Source organism: Epinephelus lanceolatus, chromosome 18 (genome assembly GCF_041903045.1).
Source record: "Epinephelus lanceolatus isolate andai-2023 chromosome 18, ASM4190304v1, whole genome shotgun sequence".
Lineage (NCBI taxonomy): Eukaryota > Metazoa > Chordata > Actinopteri > Perciformes > Serranidae > Epinephelus > Epinephelus lanceolatus.
This window is the reverse complement of record NC_135751.1, coordinates 40,265,299-40,293,148: the sequence shown is the minus strand read 5'-3', so window position 1 is coordinate 40,293,148 and position 27,850 is coordinate 40,265,299. Positions and strand designations below refer to the sequence as shown.

Genomic DNA, 27,850 nt, shown 5'->3' with positions numbered 1-27,850 from the left:
TTCCATTATATTGGAGAGAAGACAGACATCTCTACAGATGATATCTCCAACACTCGGCAACTCACACCAAAACAATCTAAATTGATAAATAACACTTGAGGTAAAAGGAAAATAATGTGTTTTTGATTTTAGGGTCCCTTTAAGAGAGTTTTTGTATTTTGCGTATAAGGATGAAGCCATGTTGTCTCTAGTGAGCCGAGACTAGTCATGGATAGATATTGAAGTGAACCAACAAATGTTTAGATACTGACATCTGTTTTAATATTGAGACGGACAGAGACTTTCGGTTGGGACGTATTGAGACTCATTGGCCGCTATGATGTGTGCTTGCGTCTCAAAATGTGTTGTCCATTTTTTTTGATACGCAATGCAGCGACATGTGTAATACCATGCATTGCCAGCGGGGGTGATAATGCAAGCGACGTACTTGAAATTATTCACTTTTTGTTATTCACAGAAGAAGCAGGTATGAAATATGGCGGGCGAGGAGGAAAAACTCGTTCGGGCACACCCCCTTTTATATGACAGTTCTCATGCCCTGCACTCTAATAAAATAGCAGCACTAGCTAGCTACAGCAGTACTAACTAGCCGGAATGTACTGGTGACTCTGCTACCCCCTATTGTGTGAGTGATGTATTCTGGCAACAATTAAATCGTAGGCAACTGGACTTTGATTTTGTCTAGAAGACGTTTCGCCTCTTATCCAAGCGGCTTCATCAGTTCTCAACGCATCAGTCTGACTAGTGAGGACTAGTCAGACTGATGCGTTGAGAACTAAACAACTCCAGAAACTACAGTAGCAAAATGACCCACTCCAGCGTCACACAGTCAGTTCTGCCCAGGCCCTCCATGGCTGCCATGTTACATCATATGAAACCCTGTACCCTATCCACCACACACCTCCTCTCTTCACCCCTCCCCAGCTCGACCCGGTCACATGCACACTCAGGTAAATAAAAACCTCAGGAGAGACACTATCAGTGGTTCTGCTCTGAAGTTGTAGTGGAGTCTCACGGGATTCACACAAACAAGCCTCTGTGCAACAGGCCGTCTCCGTCCCCACTCAGACTCACAGCGGCAGGTAGATATCAACCTAATCCAGTGTGTCTGTGTCTGCTTTATTCTTCATTCTCTAAATGTGCATGCTTTATACAGTAACACACAACATGGCTTTACTCCTGCAGAGTAAATGTAACACACAGCAACAGTGTTTGCAGGATCACCGTAACAAAAAGTCACCTCAGTGGAGCTGCTGCTTTCATTGTCCAAATTTTACACCCTCCACACAGCTGTCACCAGGAGAACAGGATAATATATTCCTCTGCTGGAGTAACATTTGACTCAGGATCATGCCTCAGCTGCAGACTTTGAGTTAGATAAACTGTCAGGATCATGTTGGCATGTGTCCAGGGCTGCAGGTGTGAGGTCTGCCTTTCTCTCCCACAGTAAGGCTGAAGGGTGGAGGATGCTTTCAGGGTCCAGTGTCATACAAAACAGTTTTTAAAAGTCTCTTGTCTTTGGCCCAGGATGCATTTGGTGTGTGCTCTGGGTCTCTTTCTGGCCCTGCTGCAGCTGTCCTCCTCTCTGCTGCTGGGAGCCTTCAACATCAAGTCATTTGGAGACAAGAAAGCCTCCAATGCCACCCTGATGAATATCATCAGCACGGTCTGAAACTCTGTTTCACATTCCTTTATTCTTCCATAAACATTCACATTTTAAAGACAATATATTGTGAAGGAGAGCTGAGCTTTTGTTTGGTGTGCAGTTTTAATCTCTGCCACCTATCTGCGATACATAGAGACCTGAGAAGTTGAAAGCAAAGCATTGTCTTTGAACAGGAAGTAGTTTTTGAAAGAAATGTCCTCATTTGGTGTAAGTGTAAAACAGCTTATTTCAATGCCTGTGATACATTGTGAGAAAACAGAACTACAAACAATGCAACATGTGTTCAATGTTTTGTAACCCTTTAGGGCAGGGGTCAATGTTCAAGTCTGAAACTGTTCAGAAATGTTCATTTTAACACCTAAACATAGCTGTGCAAACACAAATTGTAAATAATGCAACATGTCTAAAAGCTGAGAGATTTGTTCGCTTTGTAACTTTGCATGAATTCTCCTTGCTCCATATTCCAAGCTAGCAATGTCCTTTTTGTGTCTGTAGGAACAGTCCGTCACACCTAATTGGCCTGTGTGAAATGCTGTGATAATAAAATAAAGTCCCCATCCATATCCTCGAACGAGCACTTCCCTATAAAGTCTCTTAACTTGTTACTATTACTAAAATTTATTTGCCATATTAAGCAAAAATCAGCCATAAAATTTGATCAGGTTTTGTACTTTTGCCATTTTGTGCATTTATTTACTTTAATTTCACAGATAAGAAACAATAAATTGTGAAGACAATAAAGCCTCCACAAAAATAGCATCTTAAGTCTTGTGTGTGATTTATCCTGGCTTCATATGAGCAGAGGAAATCTCTGCTAGCTGCTAGGGTAATTTATACAATGTAAAATGCCATAGGCTTGTGCTAATAACATTAGCATGTTGTATTTGTTTGGAAAATGTGTTTAGTATAAGACAGTTGTTTTGTCAGTGAACCTTGTGAGTTGTAATGGAGCTGAATTTTGTAACGTTACCTTTGTTAAATGTTGCTGTTGTCCCTGGCTTCATATGAGTAGAGGAAAAGTCTGCTAGCTGCTAGGCTAATTTATACAATGTAAAATGCCATAGGCTTGTGCTAATAACATTAGCATGTTGTATTTGTGGGGAAAATGTGTCCAGATAAAGACAAGTGTTTGTCTGTGAATGCTGTGAGTTATAGTAAAGCTGATTTGTGTTTGAAACTGTCTCTATTAAGCCATGTTTAATGTGTGTTTAATGTGTGTTTAATGTATGTTTAATGTGTGTTTAACGTGTGTTTAATGTGTGTTTAATGTATGTTTAATGTGTGTTTAATGTATGTTTAACGTGTGTTTTGAATCAACTAAACTTTACAGCACTTCACACTGCCGTTAACTAGTGTTTTGGAGGCGTAACTGGCGAGTGACACAAACACAAGTATAAATGACTCTGCATAAAGCTGACGCACAAGTGCCCTTTAGAACAATAATAAATACAGATTATATAATAATAATAATTTGCTTTAGAAACATAGAAACATATTTTAACGAACTACATCAGACTCCAAATAAAAAGGTCACCATATGCCACAAGAACATAACTCAGATATGTGTTTTGTGTCTTCAGATTGTCCACCGCTATGACATCATTCAGATCCAGGAGGTCAGAGACAGCGACCTGTCAGCAACCAAGAGACTGATGGAGCATGTCAACAAGTTGGATGAACCACACACCACCTCACATACAGCATATTATCACAGACATGATGCGGTGGCATTTTGGAGATGTTTGTTGATGCTCTTCATCTATATCTGTGTGTGTGTGTGTGTGTGTGTTTCCTCAGGGGTTCCCCTCAGTTCAGGTACAGTCACATCTTCAGTGAGCCTCTGGGTCGCAGCACCTATAAGGAGAGATACCTCTTCCTCTACAGGTGAACACAGACACCATTTTAACAGTAACACTATGTTTTGTAGAGATCCCTGGCTGATGCTCCACATCAGTCAGCAGAGACAGAATCATTTGTTTTAAAGATTATTTTCCTTCAGCTCTGCACAATAATTATTCTCACTGTCAGTGATGACTGCCAGAGACTGGAGGATCCTGTACTGATGTAAAAGACTACAGAAGTATCATCAGCAGATAGTGAATCTGTTCTACACTGTTAGAAGGAGATAGTTCACAACACCACAGTAAAACAGAGGTGATTAAGTAAAATCTTTCCTCTCCAGGGAGCAGACGGTGTCCGTGGATAAAAGCTACGCCTACGATGACGGCTGTGAGTCCTGCGGGACTGACACCTTCAACAGAGAGCCCTTCGTCGTCATGTTCTCCTCCAAACAAACCGGCAAGCACAGAGTGTGATACTGCCCTCTCACTGTCACATACTAATGATGTTGATTATATCATTCAGTGGGTGTTCAAAGGGACAGTTCAGCCCAAAATCTCATTTGAAAAACTCAACAGCAAAATCTCTTTCCAGAAATCAGTTACTCAAAATAATCCACAGACCTTGTCGCGAGCATTTTCATGTAGGAACTATTTTCTCTCTACCGAAGTACGCTTGCCATCTGTAACATCAGGCAGATGGAAACATGCATATAGTTTTACCTTGCCTAGCATAACTGAGCTAGCTGACGTAACATCTCAGCTGAGGAGGTCACCATTAATGTTTTCATCTTGCACTGTAATGAGTGTCTTGTCCATGAGTAGATGCACGCTTCCTTCTGCGCAGTAACACGGTTAGCAAGAAAATAGTTCCTTCTTGAAACTGCTCACAACAAGTTCTGTGGATTATCTTGAGTAACCAGGTCATGATTTCTGGAGAGAGACATTGCTGTTGAGTTTATCAAACATTTTATTTTTACACTTTGAACACCACAAGCTGAGTGCCGTCGATGCCGTAGATCCATTGTATCGAAGAGACGGCAGACATCTCTATGGTCAATATCTCCAACACTCAGCAGCTCACACCAAAATAATCTAGACTGATGAATAGCACTACAGGTAAGAGCAAAAATATGTATGTTTGATTTTGGGGTGAACTGTCCCTTTAACTAAACATATAAATAGCAGACTTGTGTAGGATTCTGAGGTCTTTTGATTCCTTTTAAAAACAATATAACTTGTTTCAGTTTAACTCTAGTCACTACCACACAGGAAGTGTGTCAGCTAGGGTTGTTAACTCTGCCCTGACAGATTTTAAAAAGCTGTAAGCTCACTATTCATTTGATTTCTGTCTGGTCATCCAAAACTTGTCTCCTCTCATTAAAGCATTCCTCTCTTCTTTGCTCGCTCCTGATTTCTAGCTGTGAGGAACTTTGCTCTGATCCCTCAGCACACCTCTCCAAAGGAAGCTGTGAAGGAAGTGGACGCTCTCTACGATGTTGTGACTGATGTCAGGACCCGCTGGAACACTAACGTGAATACTCGTCCCAGCAAACACACCTACACGCACTAAAATCAACTATGTAAAGCAACAGTGTGTGAGATTTAGGGGGATGAAGTGGCATCTAGTGGTGAGGATTGCAGGATTGAGGATTCTCCCGCTTAGAATTGCTCATTATTCAGGAAGTTTTTTAACCAGGGGACAGCTAACTACGGTGGCGGACACCAAAACATGTCAATGGCGTTATCTAGGTGTTTTGGACTACTTTAGAAACATGGTAGTGCAACATAGCAATCACTGTGGATGAGGACCAGGGGTCATGTTTATAAAGCAGTGCATAGGATCAGTACTTAAAAATGTACCTACGGATGCCATCTGCATCACCAACTTTCCGTCTCCAAAATGTTCGTAAGCATGGGTCAAAGTTTCTCCCATCAAGTCTGTTTTTATAGATCACAACTTTTCCTTCGGAAGTGGTGTACGCCTCTTTCAGGCCTCGTTTTGTGCGTATAATGTTTATAAATGAGACCCTAGACTTTATAGAAAGCCACTCAGCCTTGCAGTCAATTTTTCCCAGTGGCCACTTGTGGTATTGCAGCATAAAACTCCCCAGTGGTCCAAAAACCATTTTCCCCAGAGGCCACCGTTATAAAAACGACGTCTGTAAGACTGTTAACAGGACACCTCGAACTGCAAACGAGGTCAATTATGACTCTTTGAACGATTGATCCATGGAGGTTTGATATTTGTAAAATGTTCCCGTAGTGGAGAAAAGCGATTTAAAAATTTGTGGTGTTATCACAATTTTAGGTCTATGAGCGGAGGAATGATTTAATTTTGCGGATCAAATCCTGATGTTGGGATGCTCAAAAAAATGTACCTGCTGATTTAAATTACAGACATCTCTTTTCCAAAGTAAATCACAGAAAAAAAAGACTTTTTGGGCCGAGCCCAGCGGACACTCACAGGTGGAGCCAGTGGGAGAAACACTACTGCGCAAATTTAGTGGGCTACAAAAGCCAGAAACTTTTTTGGCGTATGCGAGCAACTCCATTAGAATGAATAGGCGCTATCTCAGGGACCTGCTCCCTATGTAGATATAAACGTCTCATTCTAAGGTAACAAAAACACAATGATTCGTATTTACAGGTGATTATACACTCAAGAACACAGACTTATTATATTATATTCCATTACTGCCAATATATCCCCCTGAATCTTACACACTGGAGCTTTAAAGGTGGAATGCAAAGGATAATTAGTTTGGTAACTTATGAGTGGATGATGTCACTCTCCCTGCAGGACATCGTGCTGCTGGGCGACTTCAACGCAGGCTGCAATTACGTGTCGGGCTCTGACTGGCAGCAGATCCGCCTCTTCAACGACAAGAGCTTCCACTGGCTGATCACCGACAAGGCCGACACTACTGTGACGCAAACCACTCACTGCCCTTACGACAGGTACACACACACACACACACACACAGTCACCTGCATGCACACACATGCACTCTTAATTGCAGCATTCTTCCTGTATCTGCAGGATCGTGGTCACCACTGACATGATGAGGGGCGTGGTGCACGGCAGCGCTCAGGTCTACGACTTCATGATGGACCTGGGTCTCAGCCACAGTCTGGTAACAACAACTTTAGATTTAATTCTCCTCAATAATGTCATTCGCTTCAGCTGCAAAAAGGCTGAGACTATAACAAGCAACTTGGCTGGCTGAAGATCTCATTTCTGGTTGACCTCCAGTAGTTTCTATGGCAGGAAATGGCACTTCAAAATAAAATATCTGTGCCAGAAGTTCACTTCACTTCAGAATGGACCCGCGACCCACCAGTTGGGAAACACTGCTTTAGAGTACACAGTAAAACATGTTATACAAGGAAGACAATATCTGTTTTCTGTTTAACTGTGCAAATCTTCTGTACGCCAACCACATGAAAACTCTACATTTCCTCTGTCTCCCTCAGGCGTTGGCTGTCAGTGACCATTTCCCTGTGGAGGTGGAGCTGATTCCTGCTGCTGCCTAAATCATGACTCCCACAACGGTGCACAACACCTCCAGGCTGAATCTGAATTATGATCACACAGTGGGGGAACTGACTGCTTCCATACAGCATCGAATTACAAGACAAAAATAAATAAATCTGCCAAATCATTTCATTGAAAAGTTGCTTCTTGGAACTGGCATGTGAACAGGAAGAGTCAAGTCTCTTATTGAACAGCATAAAAGAGGAGGTGGATGGAAAAAAAAAACTCTTAGAAACATTTAGAAAAGATCTTTAGAAAAATAAAACTGCTCCACACTCACCTTTAGACACATTTTTGTCCGTTTTAGAGGGGGTCTGTTTAGGGATCTTTAGAGGGAGACAGCAGGTGAACAGTTGATGCCACACAGACGTGGTTCACATCATCTGAAAGCTTGGACTCTTAAAATGAATCTGAGACGCAGCTCAGCAGTGTGTGATAAGCTTTTCAGTCATTGTGTTCAAGTTAGTCCCCTGTTGAGAAAGTTTAGGGTGTATAAAGGCTTATGATGAAGCCTATGATGTATAAGACGGCCATTTCCACGCTCGATTATGTCACATCATTTGTTGCAGCAGTTGGTGCTAAATTTAAGCATTTTTTTTTACAACTCCAGGATTGATGAAAAGGTCAAAAGTTCCTTCAAAACGCCACATAAAATCACCAAGACCCTGAGGAACACTACAGACAAATTCATGCTGTGATTTGATATCAAAAACTTTTGACATTTGGAGATTTCTTTAAGAAATCTACGATTGGATGGTGAGCACTTCTGTTGTGGAAACTGCTGAGAAACCCCATTAATGTTAACATGCCTGTGAAAGCCAACCACCCTCTGAATGCTTGAGGTCTCTAGTTTGTGGTTGTTAAGTTTCATGAGGCTGTGATTATCCTAGAGGTCACTGTAAGTCATTTTATACAGTGAGGTCAATGTTCAAAATGGTCTTGCCCCATGAAATGGCTACTACGGGGGTTAACATCATCACACATGAATAAAACTGGGCTCAATGAATCCACAAGAGTCTCAGCTTTGGAGTTATACCCAATTCATATAATTCTAAGACTGTTTAAGCAGCCTAGTGTGAAGAAATATTCAAATACAATAGGCGAAAATAACACATTTGTACTACATGAAAGAAATTGCATGGGTTTGTCCCAGACTGCATGACACTAGGAAAAAGTGGGCATATCTCTGAAGGGGAGCGTAGCGACTACTGTCAATGAAAAAAGCCGTTAAGAGGCTGAGTGGGCTCTTAACTGTGACATGTTCAATAATGTCCATGCTGAAGTCTAAAGATGGGGTTTCATGGTGATTTATTAAACTAACAACTGAGAAAACTAAAGCAAAATGAGATGAAATATTACGTGATTGTGGTTATGCTCAAATGGAAAATATTGGGGCCAAAACTCCCTCTCTTTGTCTAAAAGCTGCCACGCCAGTGAATGAACAGGTATGATCATGTGAAAGCACACACACACCTGTGCCAGTTACTACTGGAAGTGACAATGATCAAAAGAAATGTGCAGCCTAAGGTTAAATTCACATTCTGGCTCCTACAGGGAGACTCGTGGGTACCTATCGAACGCATTTTCATTCAGATATCTTGAGGTTAGAGGTCAAAGGTCCCCTGTGAAAATGGCGGAGCCAGTTTTCCCCTCACCAAATTTGCTGTGTCATTTAACCCCCTTTCCAACAAGCTGAAAAACAGTAACATCAGTCGAGGATGGTGGCGTCTCAGGGGAACAGAAAAGGCTCAAATTTGACTGTCTACATAAGAGAAGGACAACACTTATTCAAACAAACTAGGTAAATGAATCTCAGGGGACGTTTTTCTGTTGTCATTTTTTCAATGTCTGAAGCAGAACAATGAAAAGAGCGTTCACCTTTACTGTATCAAATCTTTGCACATAAAACTGAAGCTGTCTGCATATTATAAGACCAGCGGTAGTAGTGTGTCTGTCTCTGTTGCCTTCACAGGTGAGATTTTATTTCTCAAGTTCTGCCAAAAAGAAAAGTGACAATGTGATTTTGATCCTTCAGTTCATTCTTTAATTATCACACCTATAAATCCACTGACCACATAAATACACACACTTATAAAGATATTTCAAGCTCAAAAGAAGTCAGAAAAATGGACTGCGGATAAATCTGTCAGAGGCTTCGCCCACTGTGGGCTGTCAAAAGCACCCAAGGTTACTTTCATGTGTTGTAATGGTTCTTGAAGGTACAGTGAAGCTTGGCACTTGGTTGAGATCGGTCTGTGGCAATAACTGTTAACTAAACCCTCATCACAGCTTAGCAACCGTAACCAGGCACAGTAGGTCTGTCAAGCTTTGAATGAGTGTAAGTGTGACAGTGTAGTGTCTGCGTTCCATTAGTCGTTTATCGTTCACTTCCCCTCTACACTTGCTCTCAGACAACCGCCGCCACTGTCACAGGAGTGGTTCCACGTGTCTGAAAAACGTCAGTGAACTTGGCACGTCATAAACAGATGCAGCTAATCACCAAGTGCCTGCTCGTGTATTAAAATTACCCGCAAAAGACGCTTTTGCCTCACTGAAATCAGCCTAACAAGCTGACTAAATATTTCTCAAAATAAGTGGAACATTTTGAAACTAAGTTGTGATTTATGGAAGTTACTTTCACTATCGTCGGTAGAAATATGAACAGAAAATTTGTCACTGGATCATTGGTGTCACTCCCGGGTGTTTCCCTCGAAGTCGCTGGTTTAACACTGCGATGAAGATGAGCTGCATTGAAGGATCTCAGGACAGCTGACACCAATGAACACATGACACTGGGTTTTCAACTGGTATTAATGTGTGTGTCCCTACTGCGTGTATGTGTGTGTCATCTTATAGGTTTCCCATAGTCCTCTATCCTCGTCTCTTCTTCAGCATCTCCATATACATGCCGAGCGACTTCTGAATGGAGTCTTTGGAGATGAAGTTGACAAAGTGCTGGATGTCGGCCTCTCTGTTGGACGTCAGCTTGTCGATGGTCGGCTTCCTCATCATGGACTTGGTGAGGTGTCTGGCGTGGTCTGTAAAGTGAACACATCAGCAGTTCAGCTCACAGATTATTTGTGTTTCTGCCCCTACGTTAATGCTGGTACTGGTGATTTGATCGGTAGCATAAACTTGAGTCTGACATGTGACATGTGTGAATCAATATCAGTTTAATATACCTGGAATAGCCAACCACTTGCTCATCATCTGTGTGGCTGTGGTGAGGACCTGGTCTTCAGGTACCAGCTGGTCCACCAGTCCTATCTTCAGGGCCTCTGAGGGGTTGTAGAGGAGCCCCAGCTCCAGAGCCATCTCCGTCTGTCGGTGGCCCACCGTGTTGGACATGGTGTCTTTAAACCTGCAGACAGCAGCAGTGATCGTCAGTCAGGAGGAACAGTGCAGGGGGTTTCCAACACTATCGGTTGTTGTCATACTCAATTCCATACCAAGGAGGTGCTACGATGCCCAACAGCGTCTCATTGAGGCCGATAGTGTAACGAGGGTTGTCAGCCATTATCCTGTAGTCACATGTCATTGACATCAGACAGCCACCTGCAGGACTGGAACCCTGTGGGAGGAGTGACGAGGTCGGCTAAGGCACAATCTGCAAAACGTTTGTTTTATTTATCTGCTGATGATTGTTGAGTTGTCCCTCAACCACAGTGACTACCAGTGGATGGTGATGGTGGTGGTGGTGGTGGTGGTGGTGAGGGGTTTATACGTACATTGATTGCAGCGATAGTGACCATGTTGGAGCCGTAGAGTTTCAGCCACATCTCCTGAACGGCTCTCCAGAACTCTCTATAGTGCTCTGGACTCTTCCCGTACATTTCCAAGATGTCCAGCCCGGCTGAGAACACCTTGGGCTGGGTCTGGATCGAAACAACACACACACAAAGGATAAACTGTCAATTTGTACTGCATTATCTAACTAGATTTACCACCTCACGGTTGTACGCCTCCACAGTTTATATTCATGTCTGTGAAAACATGGATGCTTCATACACATCTTTCCCTCAAGCTATTCAGTGTCTGACCAAATGTCTCCCCTTCTGTTGCTCAGTTATAAAGTTGACTGACGGCCAGAAGTGTTTTTGCAGAACATTATGATGTTACAGTGAAGTTGACCTTTGACCCTTTGTATATGAATTGTCATTGCTCCATCGTTTTATCCTATTCAACATTTGTGTGAAATATTGTCACAATTAGCACATAAACTCTTGAGTTAGGACAAAAGACATGTTTTGTGAAGTCACAGTGACCTTGAACCTTCAACCACCAAATCCTGATCAGTTCCTTCTTGAGTCCAAGTGGACGTTTGTGCCAAATTTGAAGAAATCCCTCACCGTGTTCTTGAGATATTGCGTTCATGAGAATGAGATGAATGCAAGGACACAGTGACCTTGACCTTGACCTCTGACCACCAAATTCTGATCAGTTCATTGATGTGGACGTTGGGTCCCAATTTCAAGAAATTCCCACAAGGTGTTTTTTTTTTTAAATATCACGTTTTACAAAAATGAGACCGATGAGTTCACAGTGTCCACGTTCACAAGAATGCGACCTACAAGGTCACACTTTGACCAGCAAAGTTTAATCAGTTCATCCTTGACTGAAAGTGGACGTTTGCGCAAAATTTGAAGGCATTCCCTTGAGGTATTCTTGAGATATCGCGTTCATGAGAATGAGATGGATGCACAGTCACAGTAACCTTGACCTTTGACCTCCAAATTCTGATCAATATATTGATAAGTACAAGTGGATGTTTGTGATAAATTTAAAGAAATTCCCTCAAGGTATTCTTGATATTGCGTTCATGAGAATGAGATGGATGAAAGGTCACACTAATCTTGACCTTTGACCTCCAAAATCTAATCAATTCATCCTTTACTCAACGTGGACGCTTGTGCCAAATTTGGAAAAAAAAAAAAATATATATTCAAGGCATTCTTGAGATATCATATTAACGAGAATGAGACAAACGAGTTTACAATAACCTTGACCTTTGACCTACGACCACTAAAATCTTATCAGTTCATCACTAAATCAAGGCGGACATCTGTGTCAAATTAGTAGAAATTCCTTCAAGGCATTCTTGAGATATCACGTTTATGAGAATGTGACTGCCAAGGTCACACTGACGTTAACCTTTTCCCTTTGACCAGCAAAGTTCAATCAGTTCAGCCTTGACTCCTTAATGTTTGTGCCAAATTTAAAGGCATTTCCCTGAAATACTCTTGAGATATTGCGTTCATGAGAATGGTGATAAAAAACACGAAAAAACAGTAATTGCTGGCACAGAGACAGAAGTATTGTGCAGTGAAAATGCCACATCAATGAAATAATATTTGAATACAGACAGTGTTCTCTATAAAGCAAGTACGAGCCATTTTATAATTCACTTTAACTACTTGTAATACGAACACAAAGTCAGAAGACACATCCTGAAACAATTGTGTTTTACCATACCGAAGTGATGATGACGCCTCGGCAGCTCTTATCCATCTCCAGCTTCTCCACACTGATGCAGAGCTCCGTGAGGAAATCTAAACTCAGGCTGTTGACCGGCGGACTCTGGAAGCGCATCACTGCCACACCTACAGAGACACAGAGAGGCTCATCGTTAAATACAGATTCATTCCAAAATAAAAACAAATGAAGTGAAAGGGTAGGAATGATGACACAGAATATGAAGTCTCAGCTCTAATTGTGTTTTACAGTCAGTTAAAGGACGTGCAGCAGTATCTAAAGCATTTTCCCAATAGACTACCGTTATAAAAGAGACATCTGTAAAACTGAAAATGTACAGAGGTCTCTTTCCCATGGTAAGTCATTGGAAAGAAGACTGTTTGGGTCACGAGGCATCATGTGACAGACCCAGAAATTGCAGTACCACTGTTTGGCCATTACGAAAATTATCTTCAAAGCCCGGTGCACTTTCTGGGGGCCTGGGAGGAGCTCTTGGTTGGGCCCAGCGGGTGAAACACTACTACACATATTCAGTGGACTGCGTGTCATCAAGTAAACCCAGAGCTAGAAACTTTTCTTGGTGTATGCCCAAGGCGAACAACTCCATTGGAACGAACAGACGCCGTCTTGGTGTGCGATATCTAGGCAAAAGTGGCATTTATGTGTGTCTAAAAGGAGAGGAGAGGACTGTGGACGCGGGAAAAGATAGAGCTCAAAGTGTATTTATTAGCGTCTACTAGCATTTAGCATTGTCGCACTGATCAGCGCATCATTTCATGCTGCATTTCTATTGGATGATTAATAGATGTAGGTGGTAACAGCAGTCACACAGTGAGAGGGTCATCCCAAATTTCTAACACTGTCAGAATTTGATCCCAGGCTGTCTTTGATCGCAAGACCGTGACAACGTTGCTCCTTCAACTTCTCTCACTGTGTGACATAGGACCACCATTTGAGAGCCATGACCAAAGATATCGCCACGTTTCTTTAGCACTGCTCATCTCTCATCTGGGACAGCCCAAAATCACACGGTGTGTATGGGGGTCTACACAGGTCTGTCTCCTGTAATGATGCCGACTGACCTGTGCTTTGGTCAAAATCCACTTTAATCTTCTGCGAGGTGGAGTTGTTCCTCCGCTGAGCGAAGAGGACGGGAGACACACACACTCTGCCATTACTGCTGCAGGACGACCACTGGGAAAGAAGTCCTACACACACACATAGACACTGTTAGCAGATGTGTTACAAGTAGTACATATCGATGCATATAGGAAAACCAAAACTAAAATAAAACACATTGAGTTACAACTATCACAGCATTAACGTCATATTATTACAATACTGAAAGTGTTTTTAATGCTTTAGATTACACTAATATGTTATTTTAATTAATCATTATATTAAATGTGATTAAACGTAACTGCTTTTTTAAAAGTAAACTGCATTTTAGGGCTGCAACTAACGATTTCTTCGATTAGTCGACTAATCATTTTATCGAACAATGTGTTAAAATGTTAAAAAATGTCGGTCTGTCTCTCCCAAAACCCAAAATGATGTCATCTAATGTCTTGTTTCATACTCACACCAAAGGGTTTTAGTTCACCGTCATGGGAGAGTGTGTAAAGCTGCCAATATCTGAACGTAAGAAGCTGCAATAAGAGCATTTTGGGTACTTTTATAGTACTTTTATATGAAAAATGACACAAACCGATTAGTCGACGACTAAAATAGTCACTGATTATTTTAATAGTCGATTAGTCATTGATCAAGTAATCGTTGCAGCCCTACTGCATTTATTTGAAATCTTTTCTGTCTTCGGTCGCAGTTAACATGTTGAATTAACATCAATCTAATACAGAGAAAAGTGGCTGAAAGAGAAACAATAAGAAAACTAAACTGAAGCAAAATAAAAATGTATGCCTCAAAGTAGATGAGAAACATCAGAGAAAGCAGATGATACAGAGAATTCAGTAGCACAGTGACAGCTGCAAAATGTGTGGAAAATGATTGCAAACAAAACGCACACAAGCTTTACTGTTGTTGTGTGCACCACTATAAATGCAAGGAAAAAAAGCGGTTTAATGAGCCATCAAATGATCAAATCAAACAATGTTAAAAAATAATTAATTTGATCATTGTTTATATATTAATATTTAGATTGCTTGCTCTTGCCAAACCAACAGTCCAAAACACAAACATATTCAACATATAATAATGTAAGACAGACAAAAGAGCAAATCAGCACAATTGAGAAGCTGGAACGAGGGAATTTCTGACCGGTAAATGATTGATGAACTATCAAAATAGCTGCTAATTAATTTTCTGTCGACCAACTAATCAACTGACTAATTATTACAGCCATACAGTGTATATTACTTCAGATAATGTACTATCACTGATATATATATATATTTTACCAGTAACTCCAAAACATGTCAGAACAGATGTGTGTTCACCTTAAATATTTTCTCTTGACCAAGACCACTAATAATAGTAAGTCCTGGTCTTAAAGCTGCATCATGGTAAGGAGATCAGTGTTGTAAATTAGCACCAGCCACCCCCTAAATGCTGGTAAAATATGCAAGTGACTGCTAAAGGTAATCTGTTAAATGGCTGGTAGATTTTGGAATCCAGCGCCCGCAGTGGCAGGTGGACAAAAAGTTAATTCCCCACCCTGAATGGGACACAAATCAGTGTGGGGACTCATTAGTCACTGACATTAGCTGATGTAAATCCACATCACATATCGTTTAATGTATTTTTCAAAAGTGTGCCTATCCTGTGAAAGCAAAAAACACTCATCCCTTAAATATCAATATGCTTGGCAAGATATTTCCAGTCAGTTAACATGACTTCACTACTGTAACATTTGTTTACCCACCTCTGTTTTAATGTTTGTTTTCTTCTTGTTTGCCTCTCCATTTGATGGTTTGCCATATTTGCTGCCAGGACTGTCTATTTTATTTATTTGTAATATCTTCTATGATTGAAAACTCTAATAAAACATAAATGATGATTGTATTACAGGTTCAACTTCTGCTGCAACATTTCAGTGATGAACACTAATAATGTTTAATACATTATCTATAAATGGGCCATTGTGTATAATGAGTATATTTTGATGTGTAATAGAGTGATTATAAACTTGAGCTACTTTTACTTTCTTCCACCTCTGCCTGACATGCTGTGATACTGAAAGCTGAGGTGCAAATGCACAAGCTGGCCTAATTTAAAAGTTTATGTCAGATATATTCATTGATAGATAAAGTTAAGACCCCTGCCATGTCCTGTGACCTTTGTCCCAGTTTCTGCAGAGCACAGCTAACAGAGCTAACAGAGTTAGCACAACTGACAGAACTAACAGAGCAAGTAACACAGCCAAGAGAGCTAACAGAGCTAACAAAACTGACAGAACTAATAATTTACAGCTAACAAAACTAATGAAGCTAACAGAGCTAGCAAAGCTAACAGAACTACTAAAGCTAACAGAGCTAACACAGTTCATAGAGCAAACACAGCTAACAGAGCTAACATAACTTATATAGCTAACAGCCGGAAGTGAGTCGGCATTTATTACAATATTTAATAAATTCCTTTCTTTAAAATCAGGTACATATTCATACAGACATACCTGACAACGTGGACTTGTTCCTCAGTGCAGCTCTCAATGCCATTTTGTCCTGCTAACAAACAGGTTCACACTCTCTGTGCTATGGACTCTGGACCCGCCCTCCTCTGCCTCTGATTGGCTCAGGCACACTGCTGCCTGCCACTAAGGACTCTGGACCCGCCCTCCTCTACCTCTGATTGGCTCAGGCATACTGCTGCCTGAACACAGGAAATGCTCAGGTGTAAATAATATATATTTTTAATTCTCTCTTTATCTCTATAAACAAAAGCCTTCATACAAACACGCGTGTTATAAATTAAATACAAATACACCCATGAATAAATATATTTAACATCTTACAAGCAGTCACAGATTTGATAGCTTTTTGTTTTTGAGCATGTTGAATAGAGAGACTATTGCTTGAACTCATTGTTAAAAGGAATAAAGCATGGTTTTCTACGGAAGCGTATTGCATTCACTTGACAAATAAAAAAAAAAACCTTGTTTTTCGGAGTAATTTATTTATTTTTCTGTTTTTTTTGGTGTAATTTTTCCTGTTTATTGGAGTAATTTTTCCCTGTTTTTTGTGGTAATTTCTTTCTGTTTTTCGTGGTAATTTTTTTTCCTAAACGAGGAGACAAGATACTTCAAAATCTCGCGAGAAGCTCCCACCTGGCACCTGCAAGTGACCCTTGCATCCATGGTGACTCCTGCTCATGGATGTATTTTGCCTTACCCTTATTGATCCTGCAGTTGAAATTGTCTAGGAGCAGGAGCACGGATGTAAAATACATCCATGAGCAGGAGTCACCATGGATGCAGGGGTCACTTGCAGGTGCCAGGTGAGAGCTTCTCGCGAGATTTTGAAGTATCTCGTCTCCTCGTTCAGGAAAAAAAATTACCACAAAAAACAAACAAAAAAAAAAATACCCCGAAAAACAGAGAAATATTACCACTCAGAAAAACAGGGCTTTTTTATTTGTCAAGTGAATGCAATACGCTTCCGCCTACTCTTCCGTAGGCTTTTTCTTATGTGTGTAACTTTCCAAGATACCAGAAACAACACATTCCTCCAAAGCAAGACAAAACCTTAAAATAAAATCACACATGTTGAGCCAGCCAATAATGAAATCTGTAACAGTGTCAGGATTTGCTGACTCAGATAAAAGTAAAGCACCAGGAACACTGGTACATTTGTTAACTAGTTTACGTTCAACTCAGTTTTGGACAGATTTGGGAACATAGCCTACATTTTTAAAATACTGATCACTCTGTGGAGTTCAGTCTCAAAGATGCTATTTTCATTTTGGAGGTGATGTTAATTCAATAAGTTTTATGACAAACCTCTTGATCCTGACACAAATCTAAATTTGCAAAATCATCTCCCTCTTAAAAGATTTTTTTGATCGAGAAAAGTTTTTTTGAAAACAAAACTATAGTGACCTGATATTAGTCATTTGTTTTTAAATGCTGCCCCTTTTATTTTTTTTAATTGGGCAATTTCAGTCCTTTGCTTTTTTTTTTTGTTTGTTTATTTTTACAATTTCTGCTCTCTGAGATGTCTGACTTTGTATCTGCCACTCTTTTTTTAATAAAGCTGAATTGCAAAGAAAAAAAAAGAAATCTTAGTTAAAGTTAATATCTGCAATGTCTTCCCAAATGTGAGTAACAGATGATCTTTTTGTAACTGTGAGAGGGAAATGATTGAACATGTGTTTGTAGATTTTTTTTTTGATCTACAAAGGAACCTTTCAAAACTTGAAAAAGATGTCACACCAACGGAGGCTCGTTTTTAACAATCCCAATTTCTCAGCTGATGAGAAGTACATAATAAACTTATTATTTTGGCAAAATATTATATACATTCCATTATTGGCTTAAAGGACTGCCCTCCTTTTCTATTTGAAGATACCAATTTTGAGCAAAGTATGAGCAAAGACATTAATGATCCCGTCCTGCCTGCTGTCCTGTTTATAGAGTCGTTTCAGCGCTGTCACTAACTTGCACTTTTTATGCAGAACAACAAGGCGACATAATGGCGTGAAATTCCCACCTTGAAGAGGCCGCGCAAAAGAAGCTATAGACTGTAGTGAAGCCTCACAGACAGCCTGCGACTCAAAGCAGCCCCGCTCTTAAATATGCATAAATGCAAGCCTTAATAAAAAAGAAACAGGTGAGTTAAATAAAAATTCTTCCCCTTTACAGTCTTGAATGTTAAAGTTAGCTATAGAGACCAAAACCTTTTCTTTCTTTCTTTTTTTTTTAATTATATTTTGATCACAGCATGAGGGATATACATACATACACAGAACACTAACCCCCACATCTCAGTTTCCCTCACAGAAAGGAAAAAAAAACAAAACACAAAAAACTTGCCAATGTAGAGGGTACTATAAAAAGTCAAATCTCTCAGAGTCCATACAGACCAAGACATATTTCATAGGTGCCATCATCATGGCAAGTAATCCAACCAAAATTCTACTCATTACATTAACTGAAAACACTAAGTAGGCCCCCCATATCAATGAAATTGAAATAATTAGGTAGTCTTCCTACCATACTTCATGATGTAGGGAATTTATAAACAAATAGAAAAGGGAAACACTTCATGTCCTGATTTTCCTATCCTAAGTAGAGGCTGGTACCCTTATAAACAGTTAGAGAACCAAAATGATATCCAAACATATACCCTCATAACAAACAGAAACAAAACAACAAAACCAAAAACCTGACCAAACAAACAGACATAAAAAGTGGGAAGACCCCACCTATCTCAAGGCAATTGAATCGAACGCAACTGGACTTGGTTTTGTCTTAGAATCTTAGAATTTCTAAGACAAAACCAAGTCCAGTTGCGTTCGATTCAATTGCCTTGAGATAACTATGACCTGGATGAATGAGAATATCCACAGGCAAGACCCCACCTACAACAAACAAGACAACAAAACAACACAAACTATTGCATTCACGTCTTATCATTGTCACCATGCTTTAAATTTTATATGAGATTGCCATATTTTTAAAAAGTCTGAGGATCTGATTTACTCTTGTAATACATATTGTCAAGTGTAAGGTAGCTTGAGAGTTCATTCCACCAGTGGACTATTACTGGGGGTTTGGATTCTTTCCAGTTTAAAGTTATACATTTCCTGGCTGCCAACATAGCAAGATCTATATATCTGCTTTGATATTTGTTCCACTTATCAGACATACTAGTTCCCAAAAGGCATAAACGAGGTGACAGAGAGACAGATACATGTAGACATTGAGATATCAACTTTGTAACAGAATTCCAAAAACAGGAAAGTGCGTCACATGACCAAAACATGTGAAAAAATGTTCCTTTTTGTTTCTTACAGCGCCAGCAGAGAAATGACATCTCACTGTTCATTTTATGTAACTTCTCTGGCGTATAATAAATCCTGTGTATCATCTTAAACAGGGCTGGTTTATGCCTTAGATTGTAAGAGCATTTATAAACTTGCCTACAAATGTAAGACCAATCCTCTCTCTGTATTTCCATATGAAGATCTTGTTCCCACTTACATCTTAAATTATCTGTATTTATAACAGAACATTCAACAAAAATATTGTAGACCTCAGATGTTCTGCTCCTCATTGTTTAATATGACATCAATTTTTGATGGCATAGGTTCTTGAAGAGAACCATTCTCAGTATTTACCACATGTCTTAAATGAAAAAATCGAAATAAATGAGAAGAAGGTAATCCATATTTCTGTTGTAGCTGAACAAATGAAAGAAATGTCCCATTTTCAAACAGATGACAGAATTCCTGGATACCTTTATCATACCAAAATTTAAAAGTGTCATCCTTACAACATGTAATACTTGGATTCTTCCAAATTGGGGAAAAGGAAGAAAGGGAGATCGTATAGCCTAACAATTTATGAGACAATTTCCAGATACTAAAACTATTTAATATAACTGGATTCTTAGTAATTTTATCCACTTCTTTGAGCTCAATATGAGGTAAATGTTTTAAGCTGTATGGAAGGATATCCAAAGATTCTATTCTTTTCCATGAGCTTGAAATATTTAAAAACCATTGTTTAAATTGATTAAGCTGCGATGACAAAAAATAGTAATAAAAATTGGGAAGCTTCAGGCCACCAGATTCGTATGGTAAATGTAACACTGACATCCGAACACGTGGGGTTTTATTGTTCCATATGAAGGAGGAAACTAAACTCTGTACTTTTTTAAAGAAAGACTGTGGTGGAATGATCGGAAGATTTTGAAATAAATATAAAAAGAGACCAAAACCTTTTCTACCAGGCTGTAAACATGTTTATTTCCTGCCACTTGGTGACATCATTAGCTGTGCAAATAATTTATACAGTCTATGGCTGCAATCTGCAACCTCATCACTAGATGTCACTTAATCCTTCACGCTGCTCCTTTAAATCAAGGATCTGAATACTTCCTCCACTGCCTGTTGTTAAACTGTGTACTAAAGAACTAATGAAAAGGTATTTTAACAGTTTCAGGGTATTCTGATCCTGAAACTATTGCAACGTGGAAATTACTTAGCACTGTGAAAAAGTGATTTCATAGGAAGATGCTATAAATTGTTAGTGAACATTTACTCCTATGAAGTGAAATAATGTCAAACAGCTTTAGTGTAGATGGCAGTGCAGGCGGTTCAGAGAGAGATAAGGGGGAGTGAGTAAGGGGAGAGACAGATGTGTGTGTGTGTAAGTCACCAAGGCACAAGTGTGTGATCGCAGCAGAGAGATACACCAGCGACAGAAGCTCCTCCAAATCAGTGAGTATCTTATTTTAACTTAAATCCACATTTATGTGTGTACATGTAATTTTGTTCAGCTGTAACCAGGATTGTACAGTTCCAGGTTCAGATTGATTAGCAGGTGGAGGCAAAAATGATAAAAATGACTTTATAATTAGCTCATTCTCAGTGATATTGATGCTTTCACTGATTAAAAGTAAGAACAAAAGGAATTAGGAATTAAAGAGCAATCCAATCTTTGATAAATGGACCATAACTGTGTTGAGATTTAAGATGTGTACCCCCATATGTGCACAGCAGTTTCTCAGCGTTAATAAATGTTAATCTTTCAGGGATTTGGAGCTATTAACTACCTTAAAAACAACATAAACAGTGGCATGTAGTTTCAAAGTGCACATCCTCTCTGCACGTGTGTCTATTCATACATGTAAGCAGTATTTCATGCATTTATTTGTGTGATTTCCTGGAAGTGTGTTTTGTTTCCTCCAGACTTTTCCATCCTGACCATCTCCTCCAGTGTTCACTGCCATTGGAAATCCATCGGTGTGCGTCACCTCTGCACCCTGTAACCTGGGACACACACACCTCTCCCCCGCCGCTTTCTCAGTTTTCACGTCCTCTGTCCGGCCCCACCCTGCGCCATCATGGATCTTACAGAGTTGGGAGACATGGGCAGTGGCTGCGAAGATGAAAACTGTGGCCTCACGTCTGGTTTCCAAGAGGACTGCTCCAACCAAGAGTGCCACTGGAAGGAACCTCTGTTTGGACTCATTGAGTTAGGTGGGTAAAGACAATAGGAAACAAACACTACTGCATGATGTTTAATGGAAATTTAAAGCTGCACCGGGCAAGACTTTAGGGGGGAGAAATCACACATATATAAAGTCTTTGTTCCTTTTGAAGTTGGGTTAATTTAAGTGAAGGAAATTGTTGACAGTACAATCCAAAACTCCTTGACTGGATGTTTCCCCTCAGCCCAGTCACCAGAGGATGTTGGCGTTGTAGTCTACATTGCTGGAAACTATGTTACATTTGTACATTTCATACGTATCATATCAATGTTTCTAAAGTGATGTAGTATGTGAGCTGACTTTGTCATCAAGAGGTGGATGCTGTCACACCTTGGCGAGACACTTACTAAGCTGTAGACCTCTGTTTGGGACCAACAATCAGCTAAAATCAGCTGTGTTTTATTGAATCATCGCTGCATTTCCAGCAACTTTTTAGCCACCAAACATGGGTGGTTTTTAGCGATCCCTTACTGTTCTTCCACCTGGTATAGTGCAAGAAAAGTGACTGTATTTTTTTACAGAGATATTGAGGCAATTCCTGCTGTCATAGTGCCATGAAAAGCATTTTTATCTGAGACATCACTGCGTTTCCAGCAGCTTTTTAGCCACCAAACATGGATGTTTTTTAGAGACCCCTTGCTGTTCTTCCACCTGGTATAGTGCAAGAAAAGTGACTGTTTTTTACAGAGATAATGTGGCAATTCCTGCTGTCATAGTGCCATGAAAACGTTGTTTTACTGAGACACTGCTGCATTTCTAGCAGCTTTTTAGCCACCAAACATGGGTGGTTTTTAGTTATCCCTTGCTGTTTTTCCACCTGGTATAGTGCACGAAAAGTGTATTTTTTTTAAGAGAGATATTGTGGCAATTCCTGCTGGGGTAGTGCAATGAAATGTATTTTTATTTGAGACATTGCTGTGTTTCCAGCAGCTTTTTAGCCACCAAACGTGGATGTTTTTTAGTGACCCGTTGCTGTGTTACCACCAGGGATAGTGCCACAAAAAGTGATTGTGTTATACCGAGACACTGCTGGCTTTTCTGCTGGCATAAAGCTACGAAGGGCAGTTGTGACATCAACAGCGGGTATTTCCAGCTTAAACATGATCTTTTCCTAACAGCTGCTGAAACGTAAATAAACGTAAAGTTTCAACGTATCTGCTACATAAAAACATACAAATGTAACGTATCGGTGGTTTGCAGAAACATAGCATGCCAACATTTATTCTGGTAACTGGGTTGTTTCCTTCGTTTATTTAATATTGAAGAAATAGTTCAGTAATTTGGGAGATATGCTTATTCGCTGTGCTTGATTGTTCTATCTAGTGCTGAAATTCTCAATATGTGAAGAAATGAAACTAGACGCATTTCCTCCTTTGCTTCTCTCCACTGGCGGTACCTATCTGACGGTCACCACTCCCTTCCTGTCTTTCGTTTGGCACCGCAGCTGCATGAAGGGGCGGAGCTGTCCTGCACATCCTGTGTGCGGTCCACGTCATCCTCCTCTTCATCTTCATCCACCTGAATATCACTATCTGACCTGTTGAAAGTAGCTGTCTGAGTTATGAAATAATTCTGTGTGCACTGTTCCTCTGTCTTGTCGCGGCTGTTTCCCGACGCCACATCTTCACTGATTCTCGATCAAACGTCTCTAAAGGCTCTGACAGGTGCAGAAAATTAAATTTTAATAACAGATGAAAGTTTGATGAATTCATATTTATTTTTAGAAGTCGCATGAAGTTGTGTTTTTTTTTTTTGTGCAGCAACATGGGACAAAAAAAGTGAACTCATTGTGCAAAGACTGATGAACACACAATTTTGGTAAACGGTAAATGGACTGCACTTGTATTGCACCTTTCTAGTCTTTGGACCATTCACACACACACTCACACACTGGTGGCCGAGGCTACCATACAAGCTGCCACTCACGATTTTTGTTGATACTTCATTTCTTTAATCATAAGAGCATGGTGCAGAAAAATTCTTGATTTTTCATTTTATTTTTCAAACTATTTTGGCTGACAATGTGTCCAGTTCTGGAATAAATACAAAGTGGTTCTGATGAAACATATCAATATTTCTTATTCTAGTGTGTGTGACTGTCATTTACGTCCCACTGATGCTCTTCGGCCTCCTGGGAAACATTCTGACGATCCTGGTGGTTTGGCGCCGACCTCACATGAGAAGCTCGACTTACCTCTACCTGAGCAGCATGGCTGTTAGTGACCTGCTGATACTCCTACTGCTGCCTCTGGATCTGTATAAGGTACACACACACCTGAGTGTGACAGCTGTGTTGTCATAAAGTGGAATAAAGGTTGAAATGAAAATGTTGTTGTGTCTTCCAGCTGTGGAGGCCCAGACCCTGGCCCTTAGGAGACCTCGCCTGTAAGCTGACGATGTTCCTCTCAGAGTGCTGCACCTTCTGCACCATCCTCCACATCACCTTCCTCTCCCTGGAGAGGTACCTGGCCGTCTGCTGGCCAATCACAGCCAAGACACTGGTGACACGGCACAGAACAAAGGCTCTGATTGGCTGCCTCTGGCTGGGAGCAGCCGTCAGTGCGGCACCGGTGTTAGTCATGGTTGGAGTGGAGGAGGTTGGGGGAGATGAGCTGGGGCTCGTAGGATGGAGGGAGGACGGAGGGTGGACAGGAAGGGAAGGAGAGCATGCAGGATTTATGATAGGAGGAGGGGACAGAGGAGGTGGACACATGGCCTCAATGAACGGAGGATTAGAGGGAATAAAGTGGGGAGAGAAAGAGAAAAAGGGATGGAGTGAAAGAGATGGTGAGTTGAAATGGTTTGGAGAGGAAGGAGAGAGAAATGTGGGAATAGAGGAAAGAGATGAGAGGAAAGAAGGAGATGGAGGACAAATGAAACTTGTGGATGAAGAAGAAGAAGGAGAGCTAGAAGCTGGCGGAGAGCGGCAAAATAAAAAGAAAGAAGATGAGGGAGGAGGAAGGGAGGAAGGAGGAGAGACTGACAGGAGTGAGTGCCGCTGCACACACTACGCCGTCACCTCCGGCCTGCTGGCGGCCATGATGATTCTCTCCAACTTGTACTTCCTGGTGCCCCTCTGCATCCTGGGGCTGGTCTACAGCCTGATCGGACGGACGCTGTGGCTCCGTCCAAAAAGCAGCCGCAGAGACCAGAGTCACCGGCACACTGTCAAAATGCTGGGTGAGAAACACACAGTCACACACACACACACACACACACACACACCTTCAGGTTTATTATAACAAGAACAAGAACATAAAGAAACAAACGACATAATCACAAAAGCAAACATCCAACAGCTCAGAATTACAGCTGTGTTTATTAGTGTTACAGACGTCTTTCACCTCCTTCAGGTATCAATGATTCTAACATCCTCCTCCTTTTCTCCTCCCCACCCTGTCTCTCTGTGTCTCCGCCTCCTGCAGGAGTGATCGTCCTGGCGTTCGTCCTGTGCTGGCTGCCCTTCCACGTGGGTCGCACCATTTTCTCTTTCACTCTGGACACCGGCTCTGACAGACAGGAGACACACACGGATACAAACTCACACTCGGACATTAACACGCTCTCTGACGTCAGCACGGACAGAAATATCAACACACACACTGTTACTGGACCCACAAGCCCCTCAGACATGGACACACACTTCAAGACTGGGACGACGACTGCGCACACTCACACAGAGGAAGACGACATATCCTGCGACACCTGTGCAAAGGGCGAAATCAACACAAACACTGATGCAGGCACACACACTGCGACACCCACTGACCTGTACGATAACACACACAATGACACAAGCTCCAATGACACACACACACACTTTGACGCACACTTGTATTTTTCATATTATCTGTCTCAGTATTTCAACCTGGTGTCCTCTGTCCTCTTCTACCTCAGTGCCGCCGTCAATCCCTTACTGTACAACCTGATGTCTGCCAGGTATAGACACGCTGTACGCAGCCTCATACACGCACCCTCTCACTTACACTCTCACACACACTCTAACACACCGTCTCTCCGCCTGCGCACATTCACAACGGGTCACTCCACGACCACTTTGTAAGGGCAAGTACCTGACGCACACACTGAACGCAAAAAAGGAAATCAAGTGAACACACTACGTGTTTGAACTTTACCTGCACAGGTGTAAATAATAACATCAATAATGGCTCAAATCCATTTTGTGTATATAAACAAAAACCTACCAAATCATACACATGTTGTGTCATAGCGGAGATTTTGTCAGTTAGAGTTGTGTTAGAGTTTTGTCATCAGTACGATGTATGATTAATAATGACAAAAGTGCCATGATGCGCGATAATTTAACCAGTTAGTGACACTTACAAGTAGTAGTTGGTTTTAGTGTGCGCTGTCTCATTTTAATTAATTTCCCAACATGATTAGGATCAGCACAGTCGCCAGAAGAAAATGTTGGCGTTGTACGTTCCTGTACACATTTCTAAGGGACGTAGTGTATGAGCTGACTTTGTCATCAGGAAGGGAACTGCCCATTGGTTCGACCATATTAAACCCATTGTTCCGAAGTCTGTTCCGAAATCATCATGATGCCCTGTGGTTAAGGTTTGGTTAGGTTTAGGCACAAAAACCACTTGGTTAGGATCAGGAAAAGATCATGGTGTGGGTTAAAATGAAAAAGAAAGTGGCAAACACATAAGCTGTGAGCCTGCTTCGCCTCAAGCCTTTCCCAGCTGACCCAGAGCTGGTCGCAGCGCACCATCAAGGCAGAAATATGCCCGCCAGGAGCCATTCAGCACCGCGGACCGTCGGACCAATGACATGGACCCATCAGGAAACCCAGTCTCACTCCAAAGTTGTCTAAATCTGGCACTTGGGCATTGACTTGTGGCGTCAGACTTAACGTCGGCACGATACGTGGCTGGTCAACATCGTAATTTAATGGCGCTTGGAGGTGTTGGGGGAAAAGCAGCGGGACAAGAATGAAAGTTAAGGTGGCGGTGTTTGCATCCTGTAAGATTCTAAAGCCAAAACCTGTCCTTTTTTCCAGAACCTAACTGAGTACCCTGGAAATCCAGAGTTCTTGCTAGAGCACAATTTGAATTTGCTCAGCGAGTCACTCTGGCAATCAGTAATGATGCTCATTACCCATGCCGTTGGAGCCAAGCTGCACCAATCACATCGGTGTATCTGATATAGGCGGGCCAGAGGCGAGCTAAACAGATAACGACAGCACTGCGACGACGAAGTCCGGAATCAGTCAGTAAACATTGCAAGATGGCTACGGATGAACACCAGTTGTTTAAAACGGCTTTGGCCGCTACAATGAACGAGTTAGACTTGGCTTTTTCTCTAAAAGAGGAACAGAAGACGGCGCTCGAATCTTTCCTTTGCAAGAAGGACGTTTTTGTTGTTTTGCCGACCGGATATGGCAAGAGTCTAATCTACCAGTTAGCTCCGCTGGTAGCTAAGCTCTGGATACGTCACCCTGTGTATTGTTCTGATTGGTCGTAGTGTTATCCAGTTGCATGCAGTGATATTTTCAAATGCATGCTTGGTGCCGCCCCTCGAGTTGGGCCATTTTCATTACTCATGGCCAGACCCTAAATCTTTCTAGATTTGGGTCTGGATTTCCAGGCTAACAAACCGAGTGCTTTTATTGTTGAAGGAAAAATTGTCATTTTGCAGTGTTGTACCGACGTAGTGCTTTTACTTTGAAAGAGACTGTATGTAAACTGTACATTTCCTGTGAAAACAGAAGCGTATTTTGATAACTGACAATGCATGTAAAAGGCAGAACTTGTCACAAGGCCCAGAACGTCAACAACCAACACAACCAGGGTACCTTGGACGTCGTATCTCGACATGGAAAGTCCATGACCAAATGTCGATGTGTGACGAGGTCGGAGTGAGAATGTGTTGCATCATGAGGAGAGATGTCTGCCAAGCTGCAGACCACTGCAGGTCGTCAAATACTGCCGCTGTGTCGGTGAGTGTGAGGGTAGCTGTGCTGCAAGTTAATAGACTGGGAGAGATGAAAGTTTAGTTTGAATCACCAACTCTGTGAGAGGACACCAGTTTAAACCTCCAGACTAACATGTTGCACATGAAGAAACAAGTTATGTTTCTGCTTCTTAACAGTCACATGGATAAGTCAGAGTTTACAATGAACCTGGGGACAAATCCTAGT

At 41.2% G+C, this 27,850-nt stretch overlaps 3 protein-coding genes across 3 annotated transcripts; 2 read left to right on the top strand and 1 right to left on the bottom strand.

Annotated features, from left to right (window-relative positions):
- Positions 1-954: 954 nt before the first annotated feature.
- On the top strand, positions 955-7,169 carry dnase1 (deoxyribonuclease I). The gene is made up of 9 exons (XM_033645622.2): positions 955-1,082; positions 1,528-1,666; positions 3,247-3,335; positions 3,464-3,550; positions 3,849-3,964; positions 4,926-5,038; positions 6,308-6,465; positions 6,548-6,641; positions 6,982-7,169. The coding sequence occupies exons 2-9, from the start codon at positions 1,529-1,531 to the stop codon at positions 7,039-7,041; spliced, it is 855 nt and encodes a 284-aa protein (XP_033501513.1). The 5' UTR covers positions 955-1,082; position 1,528; the 3' UTR covers positions 7,042-7,169.
- A 1,894-nt stretch (positions 7,170-9,063) lies between these two features.
- Positions 9,064-16,254, bottom strand: eci1 (enoyl-CoA delta isomerase 1). Its single transcript, XM_033643888.2, has 7 exons — positions 16,146-16,254; positions 13,597-13,722; positions 12,515-12,642; positions 10,771-10,917; positions 10,492-10,613; positions 10,225-10,403; positions 9,064-10,080 (listed from the first exon to the last, which is right to left on the bottom strand). The coding sequence occupies exons 1-7, from the start codon at positions 16,186-16,188 to the stop codon at positions 9,914-9,916; spliced, it is 912 nt and encodes a 303-aa protein (XP_033499779.2). The 5' UTR covers positions 16,189-16,254; the 3' UTR covers positions 9,064-9,913.
- Positions 16,255-21,537: 5,283 nt separating this feature from the next.
- Positions 21,538-25,879, top strand: LOC117268718 (growth hormone secretagogue receptor type 1-like). The gene is made up of 5 exons (XM_033645357.2): positions 21,538-21,673; positions 23,772-23,947; positions 24,030-24,864; positions 25,110-25,199; positions 25,524-25,879. Exons 1-5 carry the CDS (start codon positions 21,538-21,540, stop codon positions 25,745-25,747), a joined length of 1,461 nt encoding a protein of 486 aa, XP_033501248.2. The 3' UTR covers positions 25,748-25,879.
- The last annotated feature ends 1,971 nt before the right edge of the window (positions 25,880-27,850 follow it).